Below are 24403 nucleotides of genomic sequence, written 5' to 3' on the forward strand. Positions count from 1 at the left end.
CTCGGAGTCGAACCGAGGATCTCATCATTACTAGTGATGCGCTTTACCACTAAGCCATGCGAGCTTATATTTACTCGTTTGATTTTATGCTATATGAACCTATTCGTCGGACATAAAAGGTATATGTGTACATGTACGCAATATACCTTATGTACATCGACCTCGGAATGGTAATTCAACTTCTATAAACCATATATATTATTCGTTCACCAGCGTAGGTGCTTCTTGATTAGGTCTATTACTGCTCAATAGATGGCACTAGTAGATGGGGTGCGTACATGTAAAGGCCGTTTTCTCTGTCCTGCTGACAGGAAGAAGTGGTGTTTTCAATCGTTTCATCAGACCACTCCGTACATATACGAACAATCCAATCATGTCAAGGATTAATTGTATAGAATAGGAAGAAACAGGATGTTACCTACATGTACCTAACTGGTTAGATGATACGTCTTTACCCACTCTAAATTTGAATGTCAAGGTGAACCTCGACTATATATAATGACCCCGTGGTTAAGACCTGACGGGGATCTTTTAACAAAACTTCAAAGGTTCGAAGATTAGCAGTGCTATACCGAAAACAAATAAAAATACGTTACTATATTAATTTATAGAGGAAAATCTGCACTGAACGTTTGCGTTATTTGCTGGTGACTATAAGAGTGGGTAAAGACTTTGTTGTCAGGATCTGTATGTGGTGTTGGCTCCGTGCCCTGAAACGGTCCTGAAATAGATACACGGACTTCTACCTCAACCAAGCAAGAAACACAAACATAGCCTACAAATGTATAAAATCGAACCTGAGAAAGAAAATCGAATCATTATCAAAGATGGAACAGGGGTATCTAAAAGTATGGTCCACAGCCCCCAAGCCAAGGGCCGAAAGCCAGACAAGAAGGCGAAGAAAAGAAATCTCGAAATTGACAAAAAGTCACGATCGAGAGGAAGAAAAAGAAGAACGAAAAAACGAGAAAAAAACAATTCAGCCATAGAAACCTCAAAGACGAAAGCAACAAAAAGTCACCAGAGTCCGGTCTTGCGTCGGGGTATTATTGCAGAACATCTCGAAAAATAGAAAAAAATATGAAGACATGATCAGAATAGACATTCACGCGAAAGGAACAGGATTAAGAAAAGGAAGAACAGAAAAAAGCAAAGTAATCTGCAAGAGTAAGAGAACAACAACCACTCTTCTGTTCTCTCTCCTCTCTTTTTAATTCTCATCTCTTATCGTATCAAGCCACATAAACACCATTAAAAAAGAAAAGAAAGACATCATAACATCGTTAACGGATTCGAGCAAAATGCTTATTCCAAATCCAGCCGACTGTCCCCGCAGCATCGTCCTGATTCCGCGCAAGCCACAGCTCGCCCTTTTCGCCGACGACATCGAAGACATCCCCAGACGCGTACGTCAGGTAGGGGTAGCCGCCTTCTGTGCGGGCGTCGATATCGAAGTCGTAGAGACTGGCGGCGCAGAAGATGGCTGCTGGGCCGTTGGCGCGGGGCCGGTTGGGGACTAACTCGGGAGTGTCGGACATTGGCATGGCGGAGGAGAAGAAGCCCGAGTAGCGGTCTGGTGGGGAGGCGGGGCGACTTGCGAGGACGTCTGCGAGGAAGGGGGCGTCGAGGCTTAGACGGGGGAGGGAGGGGAATGGTTCTGAGACGCTGTTGCGGGTCGAGGGTGGGGAGCTGAGGGCTTGTTGGAGGAGGGCGCTCGGGGTGTCGGCAGGCCGGGAGATAGTGGAGTCTGCGCGGTAGCGGCTGCTGCGGTGGGATTGCGGGTCTGGGGATTGCATGTATTGGCTGCCTGCGCTGAAGTCCCGGGACATCTTGGGGGAGTCGCCGTTTATGGAGCCGCGGGCGCCGCTGCTGTTGACAGTCGAGGGGCGGCGCGGGGATTGCACGTTTGTTTCGCTTGGGGAGAGTGGGACGAGGTTCAGGGAGTGGGCGAGCATCGAGCCGTTGCAGGTGCTCAGCTCTTGCATGCGCGCTTCCATGAGGAGGTGGTCGCTGTTGAAGTCGCTGACGAGTCTTTGGAGATCACCGGGGAAATCGACGTGGTTGCCGATCTTCATTTGCAGGACGCTGAACCACACAGTCTGGGCCTCGATGAAGTTCTTCAGACACGCCGACATCAATTTGGCAGTCAGGGCGTAGAGCTTTGGCAGCTCATCTTTCAGAGTTTCATTGAGAGCCAGAAACTGCTCGCCCTGCTCCGTGGTCTTTTTGTCCGGCTTGTCGCCGCGGTCTTTGATGGCTTTGTAGCGTGCGTATTCCGGAAGACGCTTGTCGCGCTTGCGCATGACTCGCTGGGGCGCATTGTAAAGGCCAAGCACTTCAACCATCGGAGTGATGACCGTCTTGCGAACGATTTCAAGCTATTGAGAATGTTAGTACTAAGACTTAGAACAAAAACAAGCACCACAAAACCCACATGTTCCGGCAGGGCAGTCGAGACAACATCCTGAACAGTCATCTTGAAGCGATGCCATTTACTCTCCAACTCAGGATAAGAAGACGGTGACATCCCCACTATCTCCCCTATGGCATCGGTATAGTCGCTGAACTGAGTAACCCAGATGTTGACATCCGAAGAGTAAGTCTCAACATCACGCATAACGACCTGCAGCTGAAAGTAACCGTCGCCAAGCTTCTGCGCCAACGCATCATACGTTTTGTCCTCGAACAAATCCGAGAGACCGACATGCTGTCTGAATTTCTCGGTGCGGCGACCAAAGGCCTTAGACAGACCAGCCCGAACATCGGACTGATTACGCTTGCGACCAACAGCCTGGCCAACCAGATCAGCGCGCTTCTTCGACTCATTGATGCGATGAGACACGTTCGTGACTTCTTCCAGTGCGTTGGCGATGGCTATGCGGTCGGGGTGGTCATTTGGCGTGGACTCCAAGAGGTCGCTGAGGAGAAGGGGGTATTTCAAGATCCGTTGCACGGGCTTGACGAGCAGGGAGTCCAAGTCCCAAGCAGTTGTGAGGTCGGAGGCATAGTTGCGACATTCCCCTAGCCAAATGCCTACATTTGGGAGACGCTGCAAGGCCTGAAGTTTTTTGTTCGCTGCATCGTGGTTCTTCAAATAGTCCGTGTATACCTTCTCCATCTGCTGTAGATGGCGGATAAAAACATGACCGACTGTAGTGGATCGGTCCTTCTCGAGCTCGGACAGTCCTGCGTACTCGGCCAGTTGATCGGCGACAGGAGGTTCAGGCTCAGAAGGCGGAAGGTTCTCGCGGTTCCGTTGACTAGTCCACCGCTGAGCTTTGGGGATGATGTAAATGCTTCTAGCTGCCTTTTTAAGGTCGTGCAGGAAGTGATCGGAAAAGTCCGCAACTTGCTCAGAATTGCCAAAGAGGGTTTTGATATCATCGGCGTCCAATATGTCAGACGATGTACTTTTGTAGATATCCTCAATAACCATCATATCATGACCAAATGTATGTTCGGTATCGACAAGCTCTTTGATGATATGCTGCCTCTTCTTGAGGCGGCGTTGCTCAGGAGAAGGCGACTTCCTAGACTCAAGCCGGGTCTGATCCGTGGACGGAGCAAGCGATGTAGCAGAAGAGTCAGGCGCCAGAGGAGATTCATTGGTCTCGACGCGGCGGAAAAAGAATCTTCACTGCTGTCCGGGCTATGTCCCGCAGCTCTGGGGCCGGGCTCACCATGGCTTGGTGGGTGAAGCGGGATTTCCCCAGCCGGAGAATCATTCTGGATTGGTCCTGATGACGAGTGATACGAGGACGAAGAAACTGCCGGAGGTAGAGATACCTGCTCACCCCGATTGACGGAGACTCCAAGACCATTGCTCAGGCCGATATCTTGATTCGAAGGTATCATGCGGGGCGTAAGCACATCAGAAAAGTCGCAATCGGGATCAGTGGCAGGAGTGATCGCTCCATCATTGGCCCTGACCTGCATCCAGTCCATAATAGAAGGAGACGCATGTTCCCAGTCATCACGCTCAACCAAACTGGCCGAGTTGGAGTGTCTATCGGAAGCAGGGTATTCCTGGAATCCTGGGACAACGACCGGATCGTCAGTTAGACTATCAGGGCGCTCATCTGCACGTGTATTCGCGGGTTGAGAGCGAGGCTCAGGCGAGGCACGTACTGCCGAGCTGTAGCTATGGCTTCTGCCTCGCGTAAGCTCTTCAAGGTAGAGCTGAGTGACGCGCTTAGAATCCCATCTTCCTAATCTGGCCAAACTGGGCGGAGTGGAGAAGAGGTTTTCCCGATTTTCGGCTGCCTGAAGCGTATTGGGTCCAATGACGCCGTGGTCTTGAAGAGGTTGCAATTCATCATCCGCTATCGAAGCGGGCCGTGTTGATACGGCTGAACAAGTTTCAGTTGGCGCTTCCGTATCATGGCTTCGTAGACGAAGATCATCGCAGCTTTCATCACCCTGCTCTTCGTAGATAGAATTGTGATTTTGCACGGAAGACCACGAGCTGACGCTCCATCGATTCTGCGTTTGGTGCTCGGTTGGAGCTTGTTGCGTTGATGGACGTCGAGGCTCTTGAGTGTTCCCACTACTTGACGAATCATAGAAGGCCGTGTCACCCAGCATAATCTGAATGGACTCTCTCCCATCGGTCTCTGAAACACTACAGTCCGTTTCATCACATGATTCCTCGCTCGCACCATCCTCGCGGATTTTCATGATCTGGTTCAACAGAGTCCGGTGCGACATGCCGGGGGTTGCTGTAGTCCAGGCTGTGGCTCTGGGTCAAATGTGGTATTGTCGGAATTTGCCGTGATCGCCGAATTCGGTGCATCGGTATTAGATGCATTGGTGTTAACAGGCTGTATTTCGCCTGCGTTTGTGGAGGTTGCCCCCTCCATGAGACCAAGAGTCGGGGAGTCCGTGGTGGTGTGTGATGCCTCGGGGAGAGATGTATTGAGATGCAATCTCGGGGCATCATGAAGTCCATTTCCTCCATAATCGACACCACCAGTCGATTCTTTGACAACGGTAGTCATTTCATCGGATGGTTCGGCGTTGGTCCCAGCCAAGCTAGACGCAGCGAGAGATTTATCTGTCGATATTTTGGAATCATGCGAAGTCTCGCTCCGTGCCAAAGGACGGCGTCGGATTTCAGTAGGAGAACCGGCTGCTTGTTCATGCTTGACTGCCTGTTCATGCTTGTTCTTGTTAATGGCCTGTTGGATGTGTTGACGGCGAGCCTCGAAATCCACGTTGCCCAGTTCGGGCAACTTGCGTCGCGTTTGAGATGACCGCGGACTTTTGTCGACTTGCTTCTGCAGAGAAGAAACTCTATCTCCAATTTTCGAGCGCGGGGAAACCGAGGCACCATGTGAAACGGGTTGCCGGGGTCGAGAACTGCGCAGAGGCGGTGAGCTCTTGGGCGGTGGAGCAGCGATGTAGGCCTGGAGCCGTCGGCTGGATTCGGATAATTGATTGCGGGTTTGGCCAGTTGCTAAGTCTCGTCTGCCACGCGATGAGGGTGCAAACGAGGCGGGATCATCCTGGGGCATGCGGGGAGGGCTATATTTGGGGGATGGAATAGGAAGACGGCTGCTGCCCTTTGGAGGCGAGAGGATGGCAGCGGATCGACTGCTGAAGGTCGGATTAGAGGACGGTGATAGACTTTCGGCACCGGAAGCAGTGGCGAGACGGTTCGAGGAGACAGGAATGCGAGATCTGGAATCTGGGCTGTCCGGCGGCGATCCATGTTTGGGGTTCATCCGCTGCAAGGGGCGTACTGCCATTTCGGGATTCCAAGGCTCCGCAAGGGGCTTCGAGGAAGGGTTTTGGTCCAAGTCGCTCTGAATTCTACGGTGGTTGCCGTTGTTTACTCCGACGTTGATGGCCTCCAGAGAAGTGACGTGGCCCAGATACCAAGCAGTTGGTGTAAGAGGTGTTTTCGCAGAGAACTGATCAGTGTGATCAAGAAAGGCTGGGCTTGGGCTTGGAATATTTCCATCCGACCCGCGACGTTGCAGACGCGCCAATATTCCGTTGTTGAGTTGTGTGTTGATTGGCGACAATTCACCAACGCGTGGGCGGCTAGCATGCGATTCCGATGCGCGTTTGAACAAAGGCGGCGGGACGATAGCACCGTTCACGTTTAAGGGTGGACCGAAGCGGTCTGTCTCCGGTGAAGATGGTGTAGAATCTACCGGTGCACGAGGAGGACTTGTTATTGACGCTGGCAGCGATTCACGGAATTGACGACGTCGAGGCAGAATGCGATTGTGCTCCACATCAATACTACCAGAAGGGCTCGCGGTCCTGGAGGCTGTCCTGGAGGTGGTACGCGAAGCAGCGGGTAGAGGGAGGAGTTGATCGGAGGTACTGTTGAACTTATTGACCAAATCCTTGAATGAGGTCTGTCGTGGTCTTGCGCCCGAGGGTAACGAGTGGATAGCAGCGGGAGCTCCTAAAGTTGGGGAGTCAGAGGTGGAGCGGTATTGGCGTCTGGCACGCGAAAGCTCCTCCATGTTTGTTGGCAGGGGTGACACTTTGTCACCAATTGCAGAATAATCGGCCGCAGCCATATCGGTTATTACATTGTTGAGCTCTTCTTCCACATTGGCAGTTGACAGGGCCCCACGGCGATAGTAATCTGCAGGATCGGGGGACTCCTCTCGATGATCTCCCAATGGATCGCCGGTCGCTCGGTGATTCGTGGAAGTGGAGTGATTATGGGGAACGAAGCCCGACGCATACGGTGAGGGTGCCTGGGGAGGGAAAGAGGAATCTAAGTCATGCGGGATAAATGACGGAGCGGTTGGTTGTCGCCCAAACGGAAGCGATTCACGGTAGACACCGAAACCCTGCTCGTCACCGCCAGACATGGTGCATGCTTTTTTTCACGGTCGACGTGGACTGGCCGTGGGCCTTTCAATTCTGGGCGGGTTACGGTGCGTTGTTCCGGGATGGTCGCCCAACGGGGATGTCACAAATGAGTTGGGGTTCAGGCTACAAAGCAATCGTCTCGGGTGGCGCACACCCATTCAGCATTCATATTTGAGACACTCTTCTTTTTTGGCAGATAAGAATATTTTCTCGAATCCAAGGGAAGACAGAATCAGAGAAAAAGGAAAGAATGGAAGAGAATCAGGAGAGAAAAAGAAAAGACTAGGAAGAGGCGAAATAATAATAATAGCTAGACGAATAAGAAGTTGGGCGTTTAGTGAAGAAGAGTAGTTGAGGGGAAAAGCGAATCCTAGCGGTGGACCATCATCGGAAACAAAGAGCATTCATATAAATCCACTTAGTTAGATCGATGTCATTTCCACTCACTCCGTAGTATTCGCTTCTCTTCGAATTTCTTTGTTCTCGACTGTTTTTGTGTGTGTGTATATTAGTGAACAATATTAATATATGAATACCTTAATATTCGATCATTACGATCGGCACTGTACTCCAATCTTCAACGGATTGACCCGGAGAGCTAACGAATTGGCCCACTGTGTACTGATTCACCTATATAATGTACATTATGACCCGTGGACATATGTATGGAGGACGTAGTAGGGAAAAGAGAAATTTCAATTCATTTCTTCATTTGTACTTTTGTTGCATGAGTACTTCCTTAATGATCTTTTTATAGTATATTTCTAGTGTACCTTTTAACAAATGTACCTGAAATTCAGGAACGAAAAAAAAAGAAACCATGACGTGAAAAGAGGAAATGGGCCTTTTCTAGACCGCCCATTTCCATGGTTGAGAATGTGTCTAATTGGTTCTTTTCGGTTGAACAAAAATTTATGATCTATACACATATACACATATACACATATGTATACACTACAAGAGATATGTTGATGTATCTGTATACCTACATTGATGTACATTCTACATGTCAATACACTGACGTGTTATGTCCTGGATTGAGGAAATGGAACTTGATCCCCATGTGAGGATACGAACCCATCTCCCGAGCCTCGACACGCGACGCGTCAACGTATTGCTGAACTTCTTGGAACACCCCCAGATCCAGAATTGAGAATTGAGACTCGAAAACGAAACAAAAAAAAAAACAAAAAAACTCTTCACAGTATGGGGAAGAAACGCAAGAGACCCATCAAGGATGGTCCCTTGTCTCACAACGGTATCACTACATTTACCCGCCGTTTCAGAACAGCCCCAATCCCCAGAACCCATCCTGTTATTTCCCTGTACTACCAAAATGTCTTCTCACTACGAGATTACCTACTCCAGCAACTTCCCGTGACATCCAAGTCGCGTCGGCGTCGCATCTTAACGCTAGACTCGCCCCATACCCAACCATCGCCATTGGCACATCTCCTCGACTCCACTCTGGTCGGTGTGTCCAAGGGCTCATGTCCGATAGTCAATTCCGAGCGCCAAAGGGAGTATTTATCGTTTACTCAATCGCAGTCGCGCTCACTGCTGGTCAGCACTGATACCGGACCGACTTGTCCGCAGTCGGAGGTTGGTACATGATTTTGATTTGGGAATCAATGATTCTTTTAAGTGCATGTCGCTAACCTCGTTTAGGTGGTTGATTTTGTGATTTGGAAATTGTTCAATCAAAATGGCTATAATGGCTACCAGAAGCCCCAGCATTTGCTGGCTCATGGCTTCCAGCGCCCGGCTATGGGACAGAATGCCCTGGATACTCATATCCCCGGCATTGTGTGCCAATTCCCGAATCACAATGTTGAGACACTCAAGAATGGCCCATGGGCGGATTTGCTTGGCTTGCTGGGTTGTAATGGGGAAGAAATCATGATGCAGCTTCTCTTCGATTGCGGAATATTTGCCGCCATCAACGCTCGAAAAGGTGTTTACTACCAGCTCAGCGGTAACAATCCCAAAATACAAACGAACCATATTTCAAACGAGCTGATATCTCCCTAGGTTTACCACTGTCAAACCTCGAGCCTTTAGACGACAAGGGAGATGGGTCTGCCACAGCACAGAAGCCAACACCGGTCACGGATCCGAGCAAACCAAAAAAGAACGAGGGCAAACAGAAACTTGACAATTCGCGCGGTCCAAACAGTATCGTGTTTCTCCGTCGACGGATCCTCTATGGCCGAACTGAGTCCAAAAAGGGAATCTCCTATGGATTAGGACAGACACGTACGTGCGCCGTTTGAACATCACATCCAAGTTCAAAGCTAACCCATATAGACGTCCTTAACCGGTTCACAGCGCTGGACTCAACAGCCCAAACAGTCCATGTGATGAAATACATATTCCCCCGCCAATTCCACCTGCAGAACGTGTTCATACCGGACCCGGATACTGGCAACACCCCGTATGATTTTAAAAGCGGCACATTTCGCGAAAAAGAAATATCCCAGCTAGAGCATCAGAGACATCTCCGACGGCGTCAGGCCGAGAACGAAGGAGATGCAGATGCAGACGCAGACGCAGAGAGCGAGAGTATAAAGGTGCCCAAGAGGCTTCGCGGAACGACCGAAATGATCCGGAAGATACGGAACCGCAACGCGCAGTGTTGCTATGGCGAATTACTAGGCCATTATTGCCCGTCTGAAGTGAGACATCTTTTTTTGTTTTTTTTCCAATTCGACAGATGTCGCTGACCTCTTGCAGCAAACCGGGCCGAGCAGACTTGGCGCATTGGCCTCGACCCAAAAATCCGAGCTTGCGCCTCTCTCGTCCGAGTCAAATTTAGTAACACAGTTGCAGAGGCCGGATCGTGCATCCTGTGCCGAGACGGAGCCGCACCGTGCCACAGGTGCATCTTGCGAAACGGGGACTCCAAAGGCTCGCAGTTTGACAGACTATGCGACGCCGCCGTCTGCCGTGTCGGCGTTTTGTAGGGCTGTGTTTCAGAAATTGATTCCGAGGCAACTGTTAGGTATCGGGGTGGATGGAGCTTCGAACTTCAAGCTTGTTCTGCGACTCGTTGATCGATTTATCAAACTGCGCCGGTTCGAGAGTCTAAGTCTGCATGAGGTTTGTAAAGGTGTCAAGGTTTGTCTTGGTGATCATCTGAGACAATTCCATACTGATTGACACGCTAGGTAACAAGCATTCCTTGGCTGGTGCCACCTCAGGTCCAGACTTCGCGATCTGAGACAAGATCGAAAATCGCCTTATCTGACTTGCGCAAACGCACTGAGTTGCTCCATGAGTTCCTCTTTTGGGTCTTCGACTCGCTCCTTATCCCTCTGATTCGCTCGCAATTCTATGTTACCGAGTCGCAGACGCACCGCAACCGCCTTTTCTATTTCCGCCACGATGTGTGGCAGCAGTTGACCGAGCAGCCTTTCGGCGACTTAAAGGCTGCTATGTTTGAAGAGCTAGAGCCGGAACGGGTCGAGCGTGTGCTGGCCCGTCGCTCTCTAGGCTACGGTGCTCTCCGTTTGCTGCCCAAGTCGACCGGCATCCGGCCCATCTTGAATCTTCGCAAACGGGCATTGAAGAAATCGTTATGGGGGAAAGGACGTGTCTTCCTGGCCCCTAGTATCAATTCCAGCATTACGCCTATCTACAGCATGTTGATGTACGAGCGCCAGCAAGCTCCTGCCAAATTGGGATCCACAATGATGTCTGTTGGAGATATGCATCACCGGCTTAAGACATTCAAAGAACAGCTATTCAACCAATCGATTTCGGTACCCAAGCCTGGGCAATCTAAGCCTGGGAAATTCAAACTCCCACCCTTGTACTTTGTCAAGGTGGATATCCAAGCTTGCTTTGACACTATCCCCCAGAAGAAGCTGCTCAATCTTATCTCAGAGCTGGTCTCCGAAGATAGCTACCGCATGTCCAAACATGTGGAGCTCCAGCCGCCTATCCCCAATATGCAGACCTCAAAGCCGACACGAAGATTCGTGAGCCGAGCTGCACCCGCAAAGAAACCACAAAATTTACCAGACTTCATCATCAGCGGACCATTACAGCAAAAAGCCAATACCGTGTTCGTGGACTCGATAGCCCAAAAAGATCAAGACACCGACAGTCTCCTCGATCTCCTCGACGAGCACGTCCGCAGCAATCTCGTAAAAATGGGCAAAAAATACTTTCGCCAAAAGAACGGCATCCCACAGGGCTCAGTACTATCCAGCATCCTCTGCAACTACTTCTACGCCGAGCTCGAACGCTCCGTCCTCACCTTCATCGACCCTAAAGTCTCCCTCCTCCTCCGCCTAGTCGACGACTTCCTCCTCATAACCCCCAACCGCTCAGTCGCCATGCAATTCCTCCAAGCAATGATAAATGGCCAACCGACGTACGGCGTCCGCGTCAACGCCTCAAAAAGCATGACCAACTTCAGCGCCATAATAAACAACACCGTCCTCCCGCGCCTCGAAGGCCCTCTCTTCCCCTACTGCGGCAGTCTAATCTCCACACAGACACTAGAACTCCACCGCGATCAAGACCGCCTCCTAGACGGCGAACTCGCCGCCTCAGCACTCTCCAACACCCTCACTGTCGACGCAACCCACTCACCAGGCCTAACCTTCCACCGCAAAGTCCTCTCCTCCTTCCGCCTCCAGCTCCACTCCATGTACATTGACGACGGACACAACTCGCGCTCTGTCGTCCTGTCAAACCTCTACGCCAGCTTCGTGACTACCGCCATGAAAATGTACCACTACATGAAGTCTCTGGGGCGGGCGCATCCCAGCGCGGCGATCATCACGCGCACGATCACCGACCTGGTGCTTCAGACGGCTGGGGCTATCCAGGCGCGGCGGGCGGATCGGAATAACTCGTTCTCGTGCTTTGTGCAGGCGAACCAGTTGAGGTTTTTGGCGGCGAGGGCGTTTGGATTTGTTTTGAGGAGGAAGCAGACGAGGTATGCGGCTGTTTTGGGTTGGCTAGAGGCATTGGCTAGACAGGCCCGACCCACTTCGGATTCCGAGGTGGTCAGGATGACGCAGGTTGTTAGGAAGGGTAATCGGTTGTTTGAGGAATGGAGGTTTTGATGGGTACTTTAGATCAAGTTTTTGTATGGGAGGTATAACTACATTCAACGTATGTATGTACTGATGTATTGTATGTAACAATGCCAATGTGATTGCCAATGCCAATTTACGCCTAATTCTATAACTCCGAGGGTCTCGTCCAATCATATCGTTCGCCCTGTACCATATCTATCAAGACCGTGGAATTGTCGGTGGATGAAGACCCGACTGGATAAAGAAAGCTAAGGAATTGGGAATCGTCTCCATATACGTATGTAGTATGTAAATATTTTGGTTCAGGGGTTTAACAATGTCAACTCTTACAAAATAGAAGTGTAATTGTGTTCAGTCATTTAAACAAGGCTGTGTAGGCTTATCCCTTCCAAGATCGGGTGCTTCAATCTCGATTGTAATACTTGAATAGTACTTGTCCGATAGCTGATTTAGTACTAGTGCAACGAGGTATCCCCGAGGTACCCTCCGTTCCGGCCAGACCGTGTGCGGCCTCAGGCGACTCCGCTTGCATCACGGTGTTTCTTCTTCTTCAACTTCATTCGTTTTGGAATCTTGTTTCTCTCTCTGCCTCGTCCTTCTTTTGATTCTATTCGTCTTCTTTCTTTTCTTCTTTTCTTTCTCCCGACATTCATTTCTATAACTTCTTTACTTGTTTCCACTACTCAATTAATATCCCGTCCCCTCTCCTGATCCTTCTTTACACACATTCGAATTTAATCAGGCTGCGGCTGAGCCTGCAATTTGTTTTCTGAAACCGTTGAGTTCATTTTAATTTATTCACTTGGGGATTGTTTCCTGGATCCTCGCGTTAAAATCGACCCCTTCCGGCCTTCCCGTCCCCTGTGTTTTTTCTCGCCATTTTGCGGGGGATCAAAACATTCAAAATAGTTGCACGAGACCATGACCACCGTGTGTGCGACACCCAATTCTCCCCCCGAGCTCTCCGGCTCCAAATCCTCCAAATCCTCCTCCTTCCATTCCTCCTCTCACCTGGACGGCCCGGACAGTGCCTTCACGGATATCTCAAATTTCGAAGATATCGGCTTGGAGGATGATGCCGATTTATCCTACATGGAGCCAGTAGGGTCATACGGCCGCGCTGGGGCGATGGCCCGGTCGCCCGCTGCAAGAATGATCACAACTCGCGACTTGACCGCTACCCCGAAGCCGCGAAAGCGAAGTCCCTTACCGCCGATGAAAGGAGCAAAACCCCCTCAATCCGGCTCTCTCATGGCTAAGGCTGGCAACCGCCGAGATTCAGGTAGCACGCTGCAATCCCCCGGTTTGACACCATCTCAGCCTCGCCGATCTCGATCTGTCTCCCCACTCCGCCCGACCTCCAGTCGCTCCACCTCGAGCACCAGTCTGGCTTTGTCTCCGCTGTCCGCGCGAGCACCCGTTCACAAGCAAACCTGGCAACCGAATCGCAAATCGCTCAAGGACCTGGAGGAAGAATATCACGACTCGGATGACGAACTACCAGACGACGCAAGCTTGTGGAACATCCCCATTTCACCACGCCCAGTGCAAGAGCGAGCGCCTTCCCGACCTGCTAGTCCCAATGGGCGCAGTCCCGGCCGCCGGCCACTGCCCATCCAGCATACCATTTCGCAAGAGCATGTTACCAAACTGCCCGAGGACACGGCCAAAGCATCCCGCATGAAGCGTACACCGCGATCGAGCTCCGCAGGACCGGAGCGTGGTCAGTTATCGCCACGCAATCCCCGCACCTATTCGTACAACAGCTATCTGTCGGATTTGTCCGAAGAGGCGAAGATCATCACCGAGGCTCTGGAGCTCCATGCCGATGATAGGAACCGCCAGCGCGAGGAGAATGTGCAAACGGGTGCTTCGCGGAAGTCGAGCGAAGACTCTCATCGAGCGTCTCTTGATGCCACTGCTTTGCCGCCTTTGCAGAAGACCAATATCATGATCGATCCGTTACCAATTAGCAAAGAGAAAGAGAAGGTTCTTTCGCGGACCCGCCCCAGCTGGCTTCCGCCTAAGGATCAGAAAGAGGAGAAAAAGCATCTCAGGCAGTATCAGGAAATGATGGCCCAGTCTCGGGAGTCTGGTACGTATTCAAGCAATATCTTGGACCAGTATGACGCCGTGCTAACCAGCATTCTAGAAAAACGCAAAGCCGCCAAAGATGCATCTGCGCAGTGCCACAAGGACAGCACCCGCGCAACCTTACAAAACATCTGGGACGAATACGTTACTCCAAACTGGGAGAGCGCCCTCCGTGAGCCTCGCATCCGTGAGCTCTGGTGGCGTGGAATCCCCCCACGCAACAGAGGTAGCATCTGGCAGCGCGCGATTGGAAATGAGCTAGCTCTAAGCGAAGAAACATTCACCAAAGCGCGCCAACGAGCCAAAGACCTCCGCACCAAGAAAGACGCCGAAAGCGAAACCAACAAGCGCCTCCAAGACTGCTTCGACGCAATCGACACCGACGTCCCAAAAGCATTCCCAGACCTAAACCTCTTCCAAAAAGGCGGGCCCCTCCACCCCATCCTCATCGACGTCCTCCAGGCATACTGCATGTACCGCAGCGACGTCGGCTACATCCACGGCCTGCACACCATCGCTGCCCTCCTAGTCCTTCAATTCCCCACCCCCGCCTCCGCCTTCCTAGCAATGGCCAACGCCCTCAACCGCCCCTTACCAGTCGCCTTCCTAACCTGGGACCGTGGCGCCATGGCCCGCTCCTACACCCTCGCCTCCGACACCCTGCGCTACAAATTCCCCCGCCTATACACCCACCTCACTCAGGCAATGAACCTCTCCGACGAAGAGCTATGGGAGCCCATCTTCCGCTCCCTACTAACAAACGGCCTCGACCTCGAGCGTCTCTCCCGCGTCTGGGACTGCTGGGTCTTCGAAGGCGACCGCATCATTATCCGCTCCGCAGTCGCCATTCTAGGTGGCTTACAGGCCCAACTCTTCTCTTTCCACGAAAGCACCGAGGAAAACCGTCTCGTCGTCCGCGACATCCTAGGCTGGGGCCCGCGCCATGTCGGTGCTAATACCGCGAAGCCGAAAGATCGTCACAGCGCGCCTGCTGCGGCTGGCTTCGCCGGCGGCCAGATTGAGAATCCTGGTATCGCGGATTATTGGGTTCTTACTGCTGCTGGGAGCGAGGATGGGTTTATGAAGGCTGTTAGGGAGGCTGGGAAGGTCCGTCAGCAGCAGCAACCGCCGGCTTGAAGCTGGTTCATGCATGCGCTGTTTTGCTCTTTTCATCATGATTCTTCTTGATATCCACTCGTTGATGCGTAACAAACACTTACCTGTGTTATGTTTCTTTTTTTAACTATATCATATACACCTCACTCGCTCGGCTTTGCTCTATAGCTTTTATTGGTATTGCATGGACTACTTGTTTTCTTCCTGTTGGATTCTTCCTAGCCTGGTTGGGTTGTTCCGCTTCTCTATCCTTGTATTTTTAGCACTCATGGTCTTCAATGCATTTTTCTAGTGGGTTACTAGTAATTGAGGTTGATGATTGTATATCTTTCATCTTCATCTATACCGGGAAGAATGCGATAAGCTACAATACGTACATACGTACTCCTAGGAAGGCCTGATAGGATATGAAAATAGATCTAATTCCATAGGCCTCGGCATACACTGGAACTGGAACTTGCAGGAGATACCATAAGGACCCACATGTGTCCAATCGATAAACCCTAGGAGAGTGGCCGCGTTGTAATAATCCGCCATTGGACATCTGCCGGTTGGCTCTAATTCAAATCCTCTCTTTGTACGACGACTAGATTCCATTATCTTTCCTGGGGAGCCTGAAAGACGAGATACTTTACAGTGTTGGATTGCAATTGGCTTTTGGTTTCATTGTTTTAAGATAGAACCAGATGAAGGGACAGATATTTGCTTCGTAAGAATACTGTTCACTTTTAAAAAAATATTTTTTCTAATGAGAAGATATCCAGCCATATTACATAGAAGAATATCCAAGAGAAGGCCTCATAAAACCAGGCCTCTGCATGCCTCTATGTTTAGATAAGCAATAAACAAGCACACCCAAACCCTCTTTCAAGCACAAGCATTGTATCATCAATCATTAGCCGAACCATCTACCAAGCAGCCCAAGCAACAGGGCCCTTGGGGAAGAGTCTGACAAGGACCTTCCGCAGCTCATCCATACAAAGCACACCCACAGCCAGACCGAGCGGAATAAGCCAGTACTCAATGGGGACGGAGGCGGTGCTGAAGAGGTTCTGGAGACCGGGGACCTCGGTCACAAAGATAGCGATGATGAGTGAGATGAGCATGGAGAGAGGAAGCCACACGTTGCGGCGGGCTGGGCGGATGGGGTCGGCTTGGAGGAGAGACATGCGCTTGCTGCGGACGGATAGGACGTTGCCCCATTGCATGATGACCAGGGTGACAAAGTATACGCATTGGCCGACGGCGATGAAGTGGTTCAGCTCGTCTTGGGTGTAGCCGTGGAAGCCGTCGGCGAAGTTCTCGAATGAGAAGATTAGGTCTGAGAAGGGGATGCCGGCGTGGCGCCACATGTAGAGGAAGAACATGGAGTGGGCGCTGAAGGCTTCCATCACGCCGATGAAGAGGTAGGACTGGCCGTAGATGCGAAGGTTGATGAGGTGGTCTTTTGTTGGGCGGCGCGGGGGTAGGCTGAGGAGGTCGAATTCTTCTTTTTCCATGATTAGGGCGAGGGAGACAAAGAGATCGGTGAAGACGCAGACGATGATCATGAGGAATGTGCTGAGGGGCGAGGGACAGCCAAAGAACACGTTCATGATCACCGGCCAGATCTCGGACCAACTACCTGCGGGAAGGAGGTAGGTGATCACTTTCTGCAGGTTCTGGAAGACCAACCGGCCGAGGCGGATGGCTTCGATGATGGAGTCGAATTTGTCGAGGAGGACTAAGTCAGCTGCCTCGATGGCGACGTCGCTGCCGGATCCAACTGCGATACCGACGTCTGCTGCGCGCAATGCCGGGGCGTCGTTGACACCGTCGCCTGTCACGGCCACGACGTAGCCACGGGATTGAAGCTCTTTCACGATGCGGAGCTTTTGCTCGGGGGTGGTGCGAGCAAAGACGATCTCTTCGTAGCCGCAGACTGTCTCCCAGTTCTCTGATGTCAATGCCGATAGGCTGGGCCCTTCAAGAAGTAAACTTTGTCGAGACTTCGGGATCTTGATTTCCATCGAAGAATCAAGACCATCCATAAGGTCTTCGACGGTATCTGGCTCGACTTGCCCATTATAAATACCGATCTGGTGAGCGATAGCAGCGGCAGTCAATCCAAAGTCACCAGTCACCATGAAGAAGCGAATACCCGCCCTGCGGCAGGCGGCAACAGTTTGAGCTGTTTCCTCGCGTGGTGGGTCAACGATTCCGAAAATACCAAGAACGGTGAGATCTTGCACACCAGACTCCATAATTTCATCGCTAAATTCGTTGGAGCCAGGCGTAGAGCGCGGAACATAACGGCGTCGACAAATGACAATAACCCGCTCTGCGCGACGTGACAATTTGGCTTGGAAGTTTGAGAACCGCTCGCGAGCCTCGTGGTCCAGCGGACGAACAGCATTGTGGACTCCTGACCAGTAGGTAGAGCAACGGTTCAGCAAGACATCTGGTGCGCCCTTGACATAGAGAAGGAATTCCTTGCTTGAGTTTGGATCACGATTCAAGGTGAGCATCCACTTGTTCTTCGAGTTGAAAGGAATCTGGTGTACACGATCAAATCCATTCAAGGAACTGGGGGAGGTCATTCCGACACTGTCAGCGAATCGCAAAACAGCTGCATCTGTCGCATTGCCATTGACAGCACGTTCATGGGAGGGCAGGTTCATCGTAGTCGGGTCGAAGGTGGCATCATTGCACAATACAGATGCATGAAGCATGTCACGCAGGCCATCAGGGAGATCGGCGTTACCAAACTCGCCAGGGGCCAAGTCTTCGAGGTTGAATTCCCAATCTACCATTCCAAGCGACTTGACAAACATGCGGTTCTGAGTGAGAGTACCGGTTTTGTCGGAACAAAGCACATTCACACAGCCCAGCGTCTCAACTGTTGACAGACCTTTGGGCAGGATGTTGTTCTTTTTCATCCGTTTGGCAATCATCATGAGCGTCAACGCGACAGCAACAGGTACTCCTTCTGGAATAAATGCGACAACACAGCCCATGACATTGTTCAACATGGCAACCACACTCATGTAGGAGGGATGATCTTTGTGCAGCCATCCCAGCCACGTGAAGAGAATAAGCAAAGCCAGAAAGACTGTCAGACAGACAATGATAGTGACGAAGCGATTGATTTCACGTTGGATCAGGGTTGCCTTTTGCTTAACGCCAGCTGTCATGGAGGCAATGCGGCCCATGACGGAGCGAGAGCCGGTAAGAACCACGACACCAATAGCATTGCCATTCGTAACACCAGTTCCCATAAGAGCGATGTTGCGAGTCTCCAAGAAGTTGTTCTCTGTGCACTCAATAGCGCCTTCAACCTCGTCCGACTCTCCGGTCAAAATGGCCCGGTCAAAACGAACATCGCCAGAGCTTTGCAGAATACGCATATCGGCAGGTACTTTGTTGCCAATTCCGATATGGACGATGTCTCCAGCGACTAGATCGGTGGCAGGGAGATGGATCAACTTCTCATCACGCATCACCATAGCTTCTGCGGGGAGGAGGTCCAGAATTGAATTCATGACACGCTTGGTGGACCAATCCTGGAATGCTGAGAAGCTTGCTTGTAGAGCAATGACGATGAGAATCAAGACAGCCAGAGAGAGATTTTGAACGGAGGGCGGGTTGCTGAGTGGCTTCCAACAGATGAAGAAGATGACAACTCCCACCCAGAGAATAGAGCAAAATCCACCAAAGATGTAGAAGAAGATCTTCTTCCAGTAGTTTTCCCCATGGTGGGCAATGACATTCTTGCCATCTCTCTGCAAGCGGGTAGCGGCAGCTGAAGAGGTCAGTCCAGTGCGCTGGTCGACGTTGAACTCCTGGCATAAACGTTCGGGAGAGATGATGTGGTAATCCAAGTTCTCAAAGTAGTCTTGGTGTTGGTGCTTCTCCTTCTCAATGTCACTGATGGTTTCCTTGGGGGCATTTTGGGACTCGGAAACTTGAATCGAGAGGGTTCGGAATTCGATGGGCAAGGTAGAATTGCCTTGGATGCTGCTGTGGCTACTGCGGATTGTGTCGCGGCTGATGGAGCGAGTGCGTGTGAATTGAGCCGGCTGATAGATGGAGCGGAATCCCTCCGCGGAGGCAGACTCCTCGAAGGTAATCCTCGCAGCTCGTCCGGCCTGATCAGCGTCGTCTTTGATCTGGTCACCTTCTGACTTGACGTCGGTCTCTGCTTTCTGGTTGTCTGGATTCATGGCGGCTCTGTGTCGTGACAAACACCAGGATGGAGAAAAACAAAGGGAGGATGAGGTGGGGGGTGAGCGTACAGGTGGGAAGGCAGATAGCCACCCAGGGAGAGAGTAAAGTACTGATGAAAGTTAAAGAGTCAATTAAGGAAGTAGATGAAGTAGAGGAAGTAGATGAAAAAGAGTATAAACCGTGCGTACAACCCTGGTCTTATATAGGTCTGCAGACAGCTAGACCGAATCCAGTATCAGAGCTCAGCTGGAGATGAATTAGGAAGGTAAAGCCTTTCTTTTGCCTGCGAGATCTTACAGAGCCACGCGACATCAGCCACGAGGGTCTGAAAATGGAAGCTACACGCAACATTAGGTATGAGTGAATAAATTGGACAAAGGAGAAAATAGTATGGAATGGATGCTTCTAGGGACCCACTATAGATGTTCAGGTACACTAGGATACATACCAAGCTCTGAAGCTACCCATAATAAGTCAGGTACCTCCAATGTATGATCTATCGGAGCTGTCAGCGGGCTTAAAATCCCTTAATACATGTACCGATGGTAGTGTAATATTACCGTCAAAAAGCCTCCCCGCGCCAATCATTAACTGCATATATAGAGTGATACCAAGACAAAACCAATGCTTCTAGCACAGCCCTAATTCTACTCCCTCGGTTCAGATTTTACAAGTTCCGTGGGAATTGCAATGGGTTTTTTTTACCAATTCATCGTGTTCAGAAATGCCGCATCTTAAACGCTTGCAGTCAAAAATTTCCGCAGCCACTAATATCAAACATAATACGGTTGTGGTTTGTGGTTTCGATTCCCCGGCTGAGGGATTTTTCCTCGCCACAGATTTGAACCTCTCTAATCGTACTACTCTGCCGCAATAGGCTCCCGTGTTTGATTTTTTCTCTCTCTTCAATCATAATGTGGTAAGAGTAATTTAACTAGCTCGGAGCATTAAAAAAATATAAATCACTCGGACTTTAAAGATCGTCGTGAGCAGTTTGTCCTGTCCAATCATGGAATTCTGTGAAGCTTAGGGCGAAGCTTTAGCGAACAGCACGATAAGAAACTAGACACGAGAGATTTGTTTGAGTCGAATCCAATCCATGGCTGAGATGGGACTGTGTCCAACCTCAGAATCTTTCTACCTATGTACAACGTACAAATGTACATGTGTAGGTATGTAGGTATTCCCGCCCTTTGTCCTTGTGTAGGCAAGGATATAGATACACACCGCAACTATACAACCCAATTCTATAAATTCCTCATCGTACTCCTTTCCTTTGCTTTTTTAGGGTTCTCTTTTCTTTTTCTTTTTCTTTTTCTATCTTTTTTAAATCCTTGAATCAATTTGATCTACTTTGAGTTTTCACACATAGTCCCAGACTGCAGTCATCATGCATCCTCCAAACGATCATCATCACCAGCTGAAGACCGGACCCACAGCCCATAACGCCAGCCAAAGCTCCGCAAAGCGCGGCTGGTCCTCTATCAAACAGGACCTACTACCTCTAGCAGCCGCCCCAACGGAACATCAGCCTTTGCTCAAGCGAGACTCAGTACTATCAATATCAGAGCGCTCAAACCAGTCATTCGCCGAAAAGTACGGCCGATGCCACGAGATAGTCCACTATGGCTCAAACAGCACAACCCGCCTCCACCAAAACAAAACACAAGATAAAAACAACAAGCTACTCGCAATTAAAGTCTACCGACAACCCATTCCCCCCTCAAGCTCCTCAAGCTCCTCACAATCCACATCCATCCACCCAGACCACCCCAACATCCTCCCCATCCTGGACATCCTCCACAATGAGCGCTCAGAACTATGCCTCGTAATGCCATACTGTGCAGGAGGTGACCTAGGCACCTACCTATCCCGCAAGGCCCCCATCCCCTCCCAAGAAGCCGATTGCATCATAACCCAGATCCTCCGCGCCCTCGCCCACCTACACAAATACGAAATCGCCCACCGCGACATCCGCCTCGAGACAGTCCTGCTAACAGCCAGCGGTGCAGTCAAGCTGGCGGGTTTCGGCGATGGCCATATCCGGCGCATGTGGGAAGAGTCGGCGGTATACAAGCACAAGGCCGCGCGAGAAACCCCTGCTCCACACCCACAGCAAACAAACCCACAGCAAACAACCTATCCACAAGCTCCGTGGTCATTCACGCTGCCGTGGCCGTTGAATAAATTGCCGCGCCATCTCTCCTCTTTCTCCTGCGCTGCTTCGACGAAATCAAATAAGATCGGCTTTGGGGGCGCGAGTATTCCCTACACGCCTCCAGAAGGATTCGCTCATCTTGTGCATCGTCGTAGCGAGTCGAATATCGAGTACGACGATGTTGATCCTCGGCCTGCGGATGTGTGGGCCACAGCTATGATCTATATGGCGCTTGTTACGGGTCGGTTGCAGTGGCGTAGTGCTCGACCGCATTGTGAGGATGCGCGGTATCTGCGGTATCTTGATGATCGGGATAGCAAGGATGGATACCCACCAATTGAGTCGCTGGGACATGTATGTATTTGCTTCTTGAGCATGGAAAGCAATTTCACTAACTTTTGAACAACAGAGGCGACGAACTCCCATCTACGCAATGTTGCATCCTTACGCTTGGAAGAGGATTACTATTATGAAATTGATGCAGTCGGAGTGGATATCGGGCGTGGAGGTTTGTGAGGCGGGGGACAAGGGTCTTTGATGAACTTTGATACCCTTCTAGATTTAATTTATGGATTGACAGATTCGATGTGTGATGAAACCCACAAGAAAAACCCCGACACCCTGTCTTACGATTTAACAAAACCTCCCGTATTGCTTATATAATTGAAATCAACACTTTTCTCCCAGAATTTTACACCGGGAACATTGTAATCCTTAGGCCGGAAACCAGATAACTTGAAGTACATTTCACGCAGCTGGGGTTTCAGAACCTTCGCCGAAACAGAAAGTGAGACATCCTCGCCAGCCCGCGGAATGCGCAACAGTGCAGGCAACTTGTACAATTCCAAAACAGAAGAAACAACCTGCCGGATCTTGCATAGATTGATGACAGGATTCCCATGCCCACTGTTCTGTTCTCGGCAGTAGCTGGAATCCCGAAGACGAATGATTACACCGACTAATAGACAAGCCCCCAGGTGTGATACATCTGCGATGAGGGTTTTATAACTTGCGTCGATGCCATAATCGTCATGAAGGACGACTCCAGAAAAGGTGCGACTAAGTTTCTCGAGCTGGGTGAACATGGGATCATTCGGAAATTTGTCCGAGAATTGGCTCTCGGTATCCACGCAAACTATATTGAAGATTTGCATGGTAAGAATGTCGGAATCAATGCGATTGGAAGATACTGATGGTTTTAATATGGGATCTTTATCCACACCGCTATTCATGGGGTCACCTCCCTGCAGATGCACTATGCAGCACACTGCACGGCTTGATAAAACGAACTTTAAAACGTCAGGATGCATATATAGTGGAGAGGACCATACACCACTCAGTCTATGGTTGCGGCAACGACTATCAATCCAGTTGCGATTTATACTCAACATCTAATTCACAGACCCAGCAGTAAGCACATTACCCCAATCAACAAGAACAGTCTGTCCATTCGGTACTGATTTACAAGAGTAAACGAAACAGTACCCGCCATACCCTCATCTCTCCCCGATCGAGTAACAGGGACTTTCTTCTCATACCTTTAGCTTGAGATAAAATTTATGCGACTATACAATCTTGATCCAAGTAACATTATGCAGGGACTCGAAAGAGAGAGCTTTATGTCCTGCAGGTAAGAAATTTAAGATTGCCATGTTTCAATAAACCCGGGGAATGGTAGCCTTCTATCCTAGGTATTACAAAAGCGCACACACATTCAAGTATCCTCATAGCTTGGCCTTCACAGGCAACGCCTCAGAGATAGGAGCCACTTCGACCATCATCTTACCGGTGTTGGCACCGGCATAGAGATCAATGAGAGCCTTGGGTGCAGCCTCCAAGCCACCAGGCACGATGTGCTCCTTGCGCTTGAGCTTACCCTCCGACAACCAGGAGGCCAGCTCCTTCAGTGCAGCAGGGTACTGCTTCGCAAAGTCAAAGACAATGAAACCCTTCATGGTGATCCGTTGAGACTGCAATCAATTAGCCAAGTCCATCCACAACAGCTCCAGATACAAAACTCACAATAACACTCATAAAGCTCGCCGGGCCCTGCGGCTTAGCTGCATTATACTGACTGATAGCACCGCAGATAGCAAAGCGCGAGTCCTTCGCAGCCCTCGCCAAACAAGCATCCAGAATCTCACCACCAGTATTATCAAAGAAAACATCAATATACTCAGGCGTGGCCTCCTTCAACTGCTTTCTCCAATCCGCATCCTTATAATTAACCGCAGAGTCAAATCCAAGCTCCTTAACCAGGAAATCACATTTCTCCTTCGACCCCGCCAACCCAACAACCCTCTTCGCACCCTTAATCTTCGCAATCTGACCGGCAACCATGCCGGTCGCACCAGCAGCCCCAGAAACAACAACCGTATCACCAGGCTTCGGCCGCCCAACCTCCACCATACCAAAGTACGCCGTGAGGCCCGTCATGCCCAGCACAGACATGGCATCGGTGGGGCGGCCGCCAGGCGGCACGACGACCTTCTCTGCTTCCTTGGCGCCGACCAGTGCATACTCCTGCCAGCCGGAGTAAGCGACGACCCAGTCGCCGGCTGTGTACTTTGACGCCAGGGCGCTGCCGACAGTGATAACCTGGGCGATGCTCTGGCCGCGCATGACGGCGCCTTGCTCGACGGGCGCGATGTACGAGCGTTTGGCAGTTAGCCATTGGCGCATGGCTGGGTCGAGGGAGAGGTAGTGTGCGCGCACGAGCAGCTTGTCGGCGGGCACATCTTTGGGGATGGGGACTGTGTTTAGGCGGAAAGTTCCTGTTTCTAGAGAGGGGTCGATGGCTGGGGAGGGTGGGGTGGTGTAGATGATTTGTTTGGACATTTTGGATAGAGGATTTGGGGATTCAAGATATGTAGAGAGATTTAGAGATATAAATTGGGAGAGAAGAGAATATCGGGGAAAGGGCGAAGAAAAAGGATCTGGG

The 24403-nt window shown here is 50.7% G+C and overlaps 8 protein-coding genes across 8 annotated transcripts; 3 read left to right on the forward strand and 5 right to left on the reverse strand.

The window, feature by feature from the left end:
- Window positions 1-1283: 1283 nt before the first annotated feature.
- Window positions 1284-4677, reverse strand: N7529_004502 (putative Rho guanyl nucleotide exchange factor; the record flags this gene model as incomplete). Its single annotated transcript, XM_057240029.1, has 3 exons — window positions 1284-2378; window positions 2435-3610; window positions 3787-4677. The coding sequence occupies 3 exons, from the start codon at window positions 4675-4677 to the stop codon at window positions 1284-1286; spliced, it is 3162 nt and encodes a 1053-aa protein (XP_057099324.1).
- Window positions 4678-4685: 8 nt separating this feature from the next.
- N7529_004503 (uncharacterized protein) lies at window positions 4686-6836 on the reverse strand (the record flags this gene model as incomplete). The annotated part of the gene is made up of 1 exon (XM_057240030.1): window positions 4686-6836. The coding sequence occupies one exon, from the start codon at window positions 6834-6836 to the stop codon at window positions 4686-4688; it is 2151 nt and encodes a 716-aa protein (XP_057099325.1).
- A 1207-nt stretch (window positions 6837-8043) lies between these two features.
- Window positions 8044-11915, forward strand: N7529_004504 (telomerase reverse transcriptase; the record flags this gene model as incomplete). The annotated part of the gene is made up of 6 exons (XM_057240031.1): window positions 8044-8439; window positions 8506-8812; window positions 8869-9093; window positions 9145-9512; window positions 9571-9954; window positions 10005-11915. 6 exons carry the CDS (start codon window positions 8044-8046, stop codon window positions 11913-11915), a joined length of 3591 nt encoding a protein of 1196 aa, XP_057099326.1.
- Window positions 11916-12809: 894 nt separating this feature from the next.
- Window positions 12810-15119, forward strand: N7529_004505 (putative TBC domain protein; the record flags this gene model as incomplete). The annotated part of the gene is made up of 1 exon (XM_057240032.1): window positions 12810-15119. The coding sequence occupies one exon, from the start codon at window positions 12810-12812 to the stop codon at window positions 15117-15119; it is 2310 nt and encodes a 769-aa protein (XP_057099327.1).
- An 887-nt stretch (window positions 15120-16006) lies between these two features.
- On the reverse strand, window positions 16007-19300 carry N7529_004506 (cation-translocating P-type ATPase; the record flags this gene model as incomplete). Its single annotated transcript, XM_057240033.1, has 1 exon — window positions 16007-19300. One exon carries the CDS (start codon window positions 19298-19300, stop codon window positions 16007-16009), a length of 3294 nt encoding a protein of 1097 aa, XP_057099328.1.
- Window positions 19301-20694: 1394 nt separating this feature from the next.
- N7529_004507 (uncharacterized protein) lies at window positions 20695-22000 on the forward strand (the record flags this gene model as incomplete). The annotated part of the gene is made up of 2 exons (XM_057240034.1): window positions 20695-21816; window positions 21872-22000. 2 exons carry the CDS (start codon window positions 20695-20697, stop codon window positions 21998-22000), a joined length of 1251 nt encoding a protein of 416 aa, XP_057099329.1.
- Window positions 22001-22088: 88 nt separating this feature from the next.
- Window positions 22089-22616, reverse strand: N7529_004508 (AMP-binding enzyme; the record flags this gene model as incomplete). The annotated part of the gene is made up of 1 exon (XM_057240035.1): window positions 22089-22616. The coding sequence occupies one exon, from the start codon at window positions 22614-22616 to the stop codon at window positions 22089-22091; it is 528 nt and encodes a 175-aa protein (XP_057099330.1).
- A 570-nt stretch (window positions 22617-23186) lies between these two features.
- N7529_004509 (NADP-dependent oxidoreductase) lies at window positions 23187-24300 on the reverse strand (the record flags this gene model as incomplete). Its single annotated transcript, XM_057240036.1, has 2 exons — window positions 23187-23432; window positions 23485-24300. 2 exons carry the CDS (start codon window positions 24298-24300, stop codon window positions 23187-23189), a joined length of 1062 nt encoding a protein of 353 aa, XP_057099331.1.
- Between the last annotated feature and the right edge of the window lie 103 nt (window positions 24301-24403).

The sequence above is a fragment of the Penicillium soppii genome, assembly GCF_028829465.1.
Source record: "Penicillium soppii strain IBT 18220 chromosome Unknown utg000004l, whole genome shotgun sequence".
NCBI classification, from domain to species: Eukaryota; Fungi; Ascomycota; class Eurotiomycetes; order Eurotiales; family Aspergillaceae; genus Penicillium; species Penicillium soppii.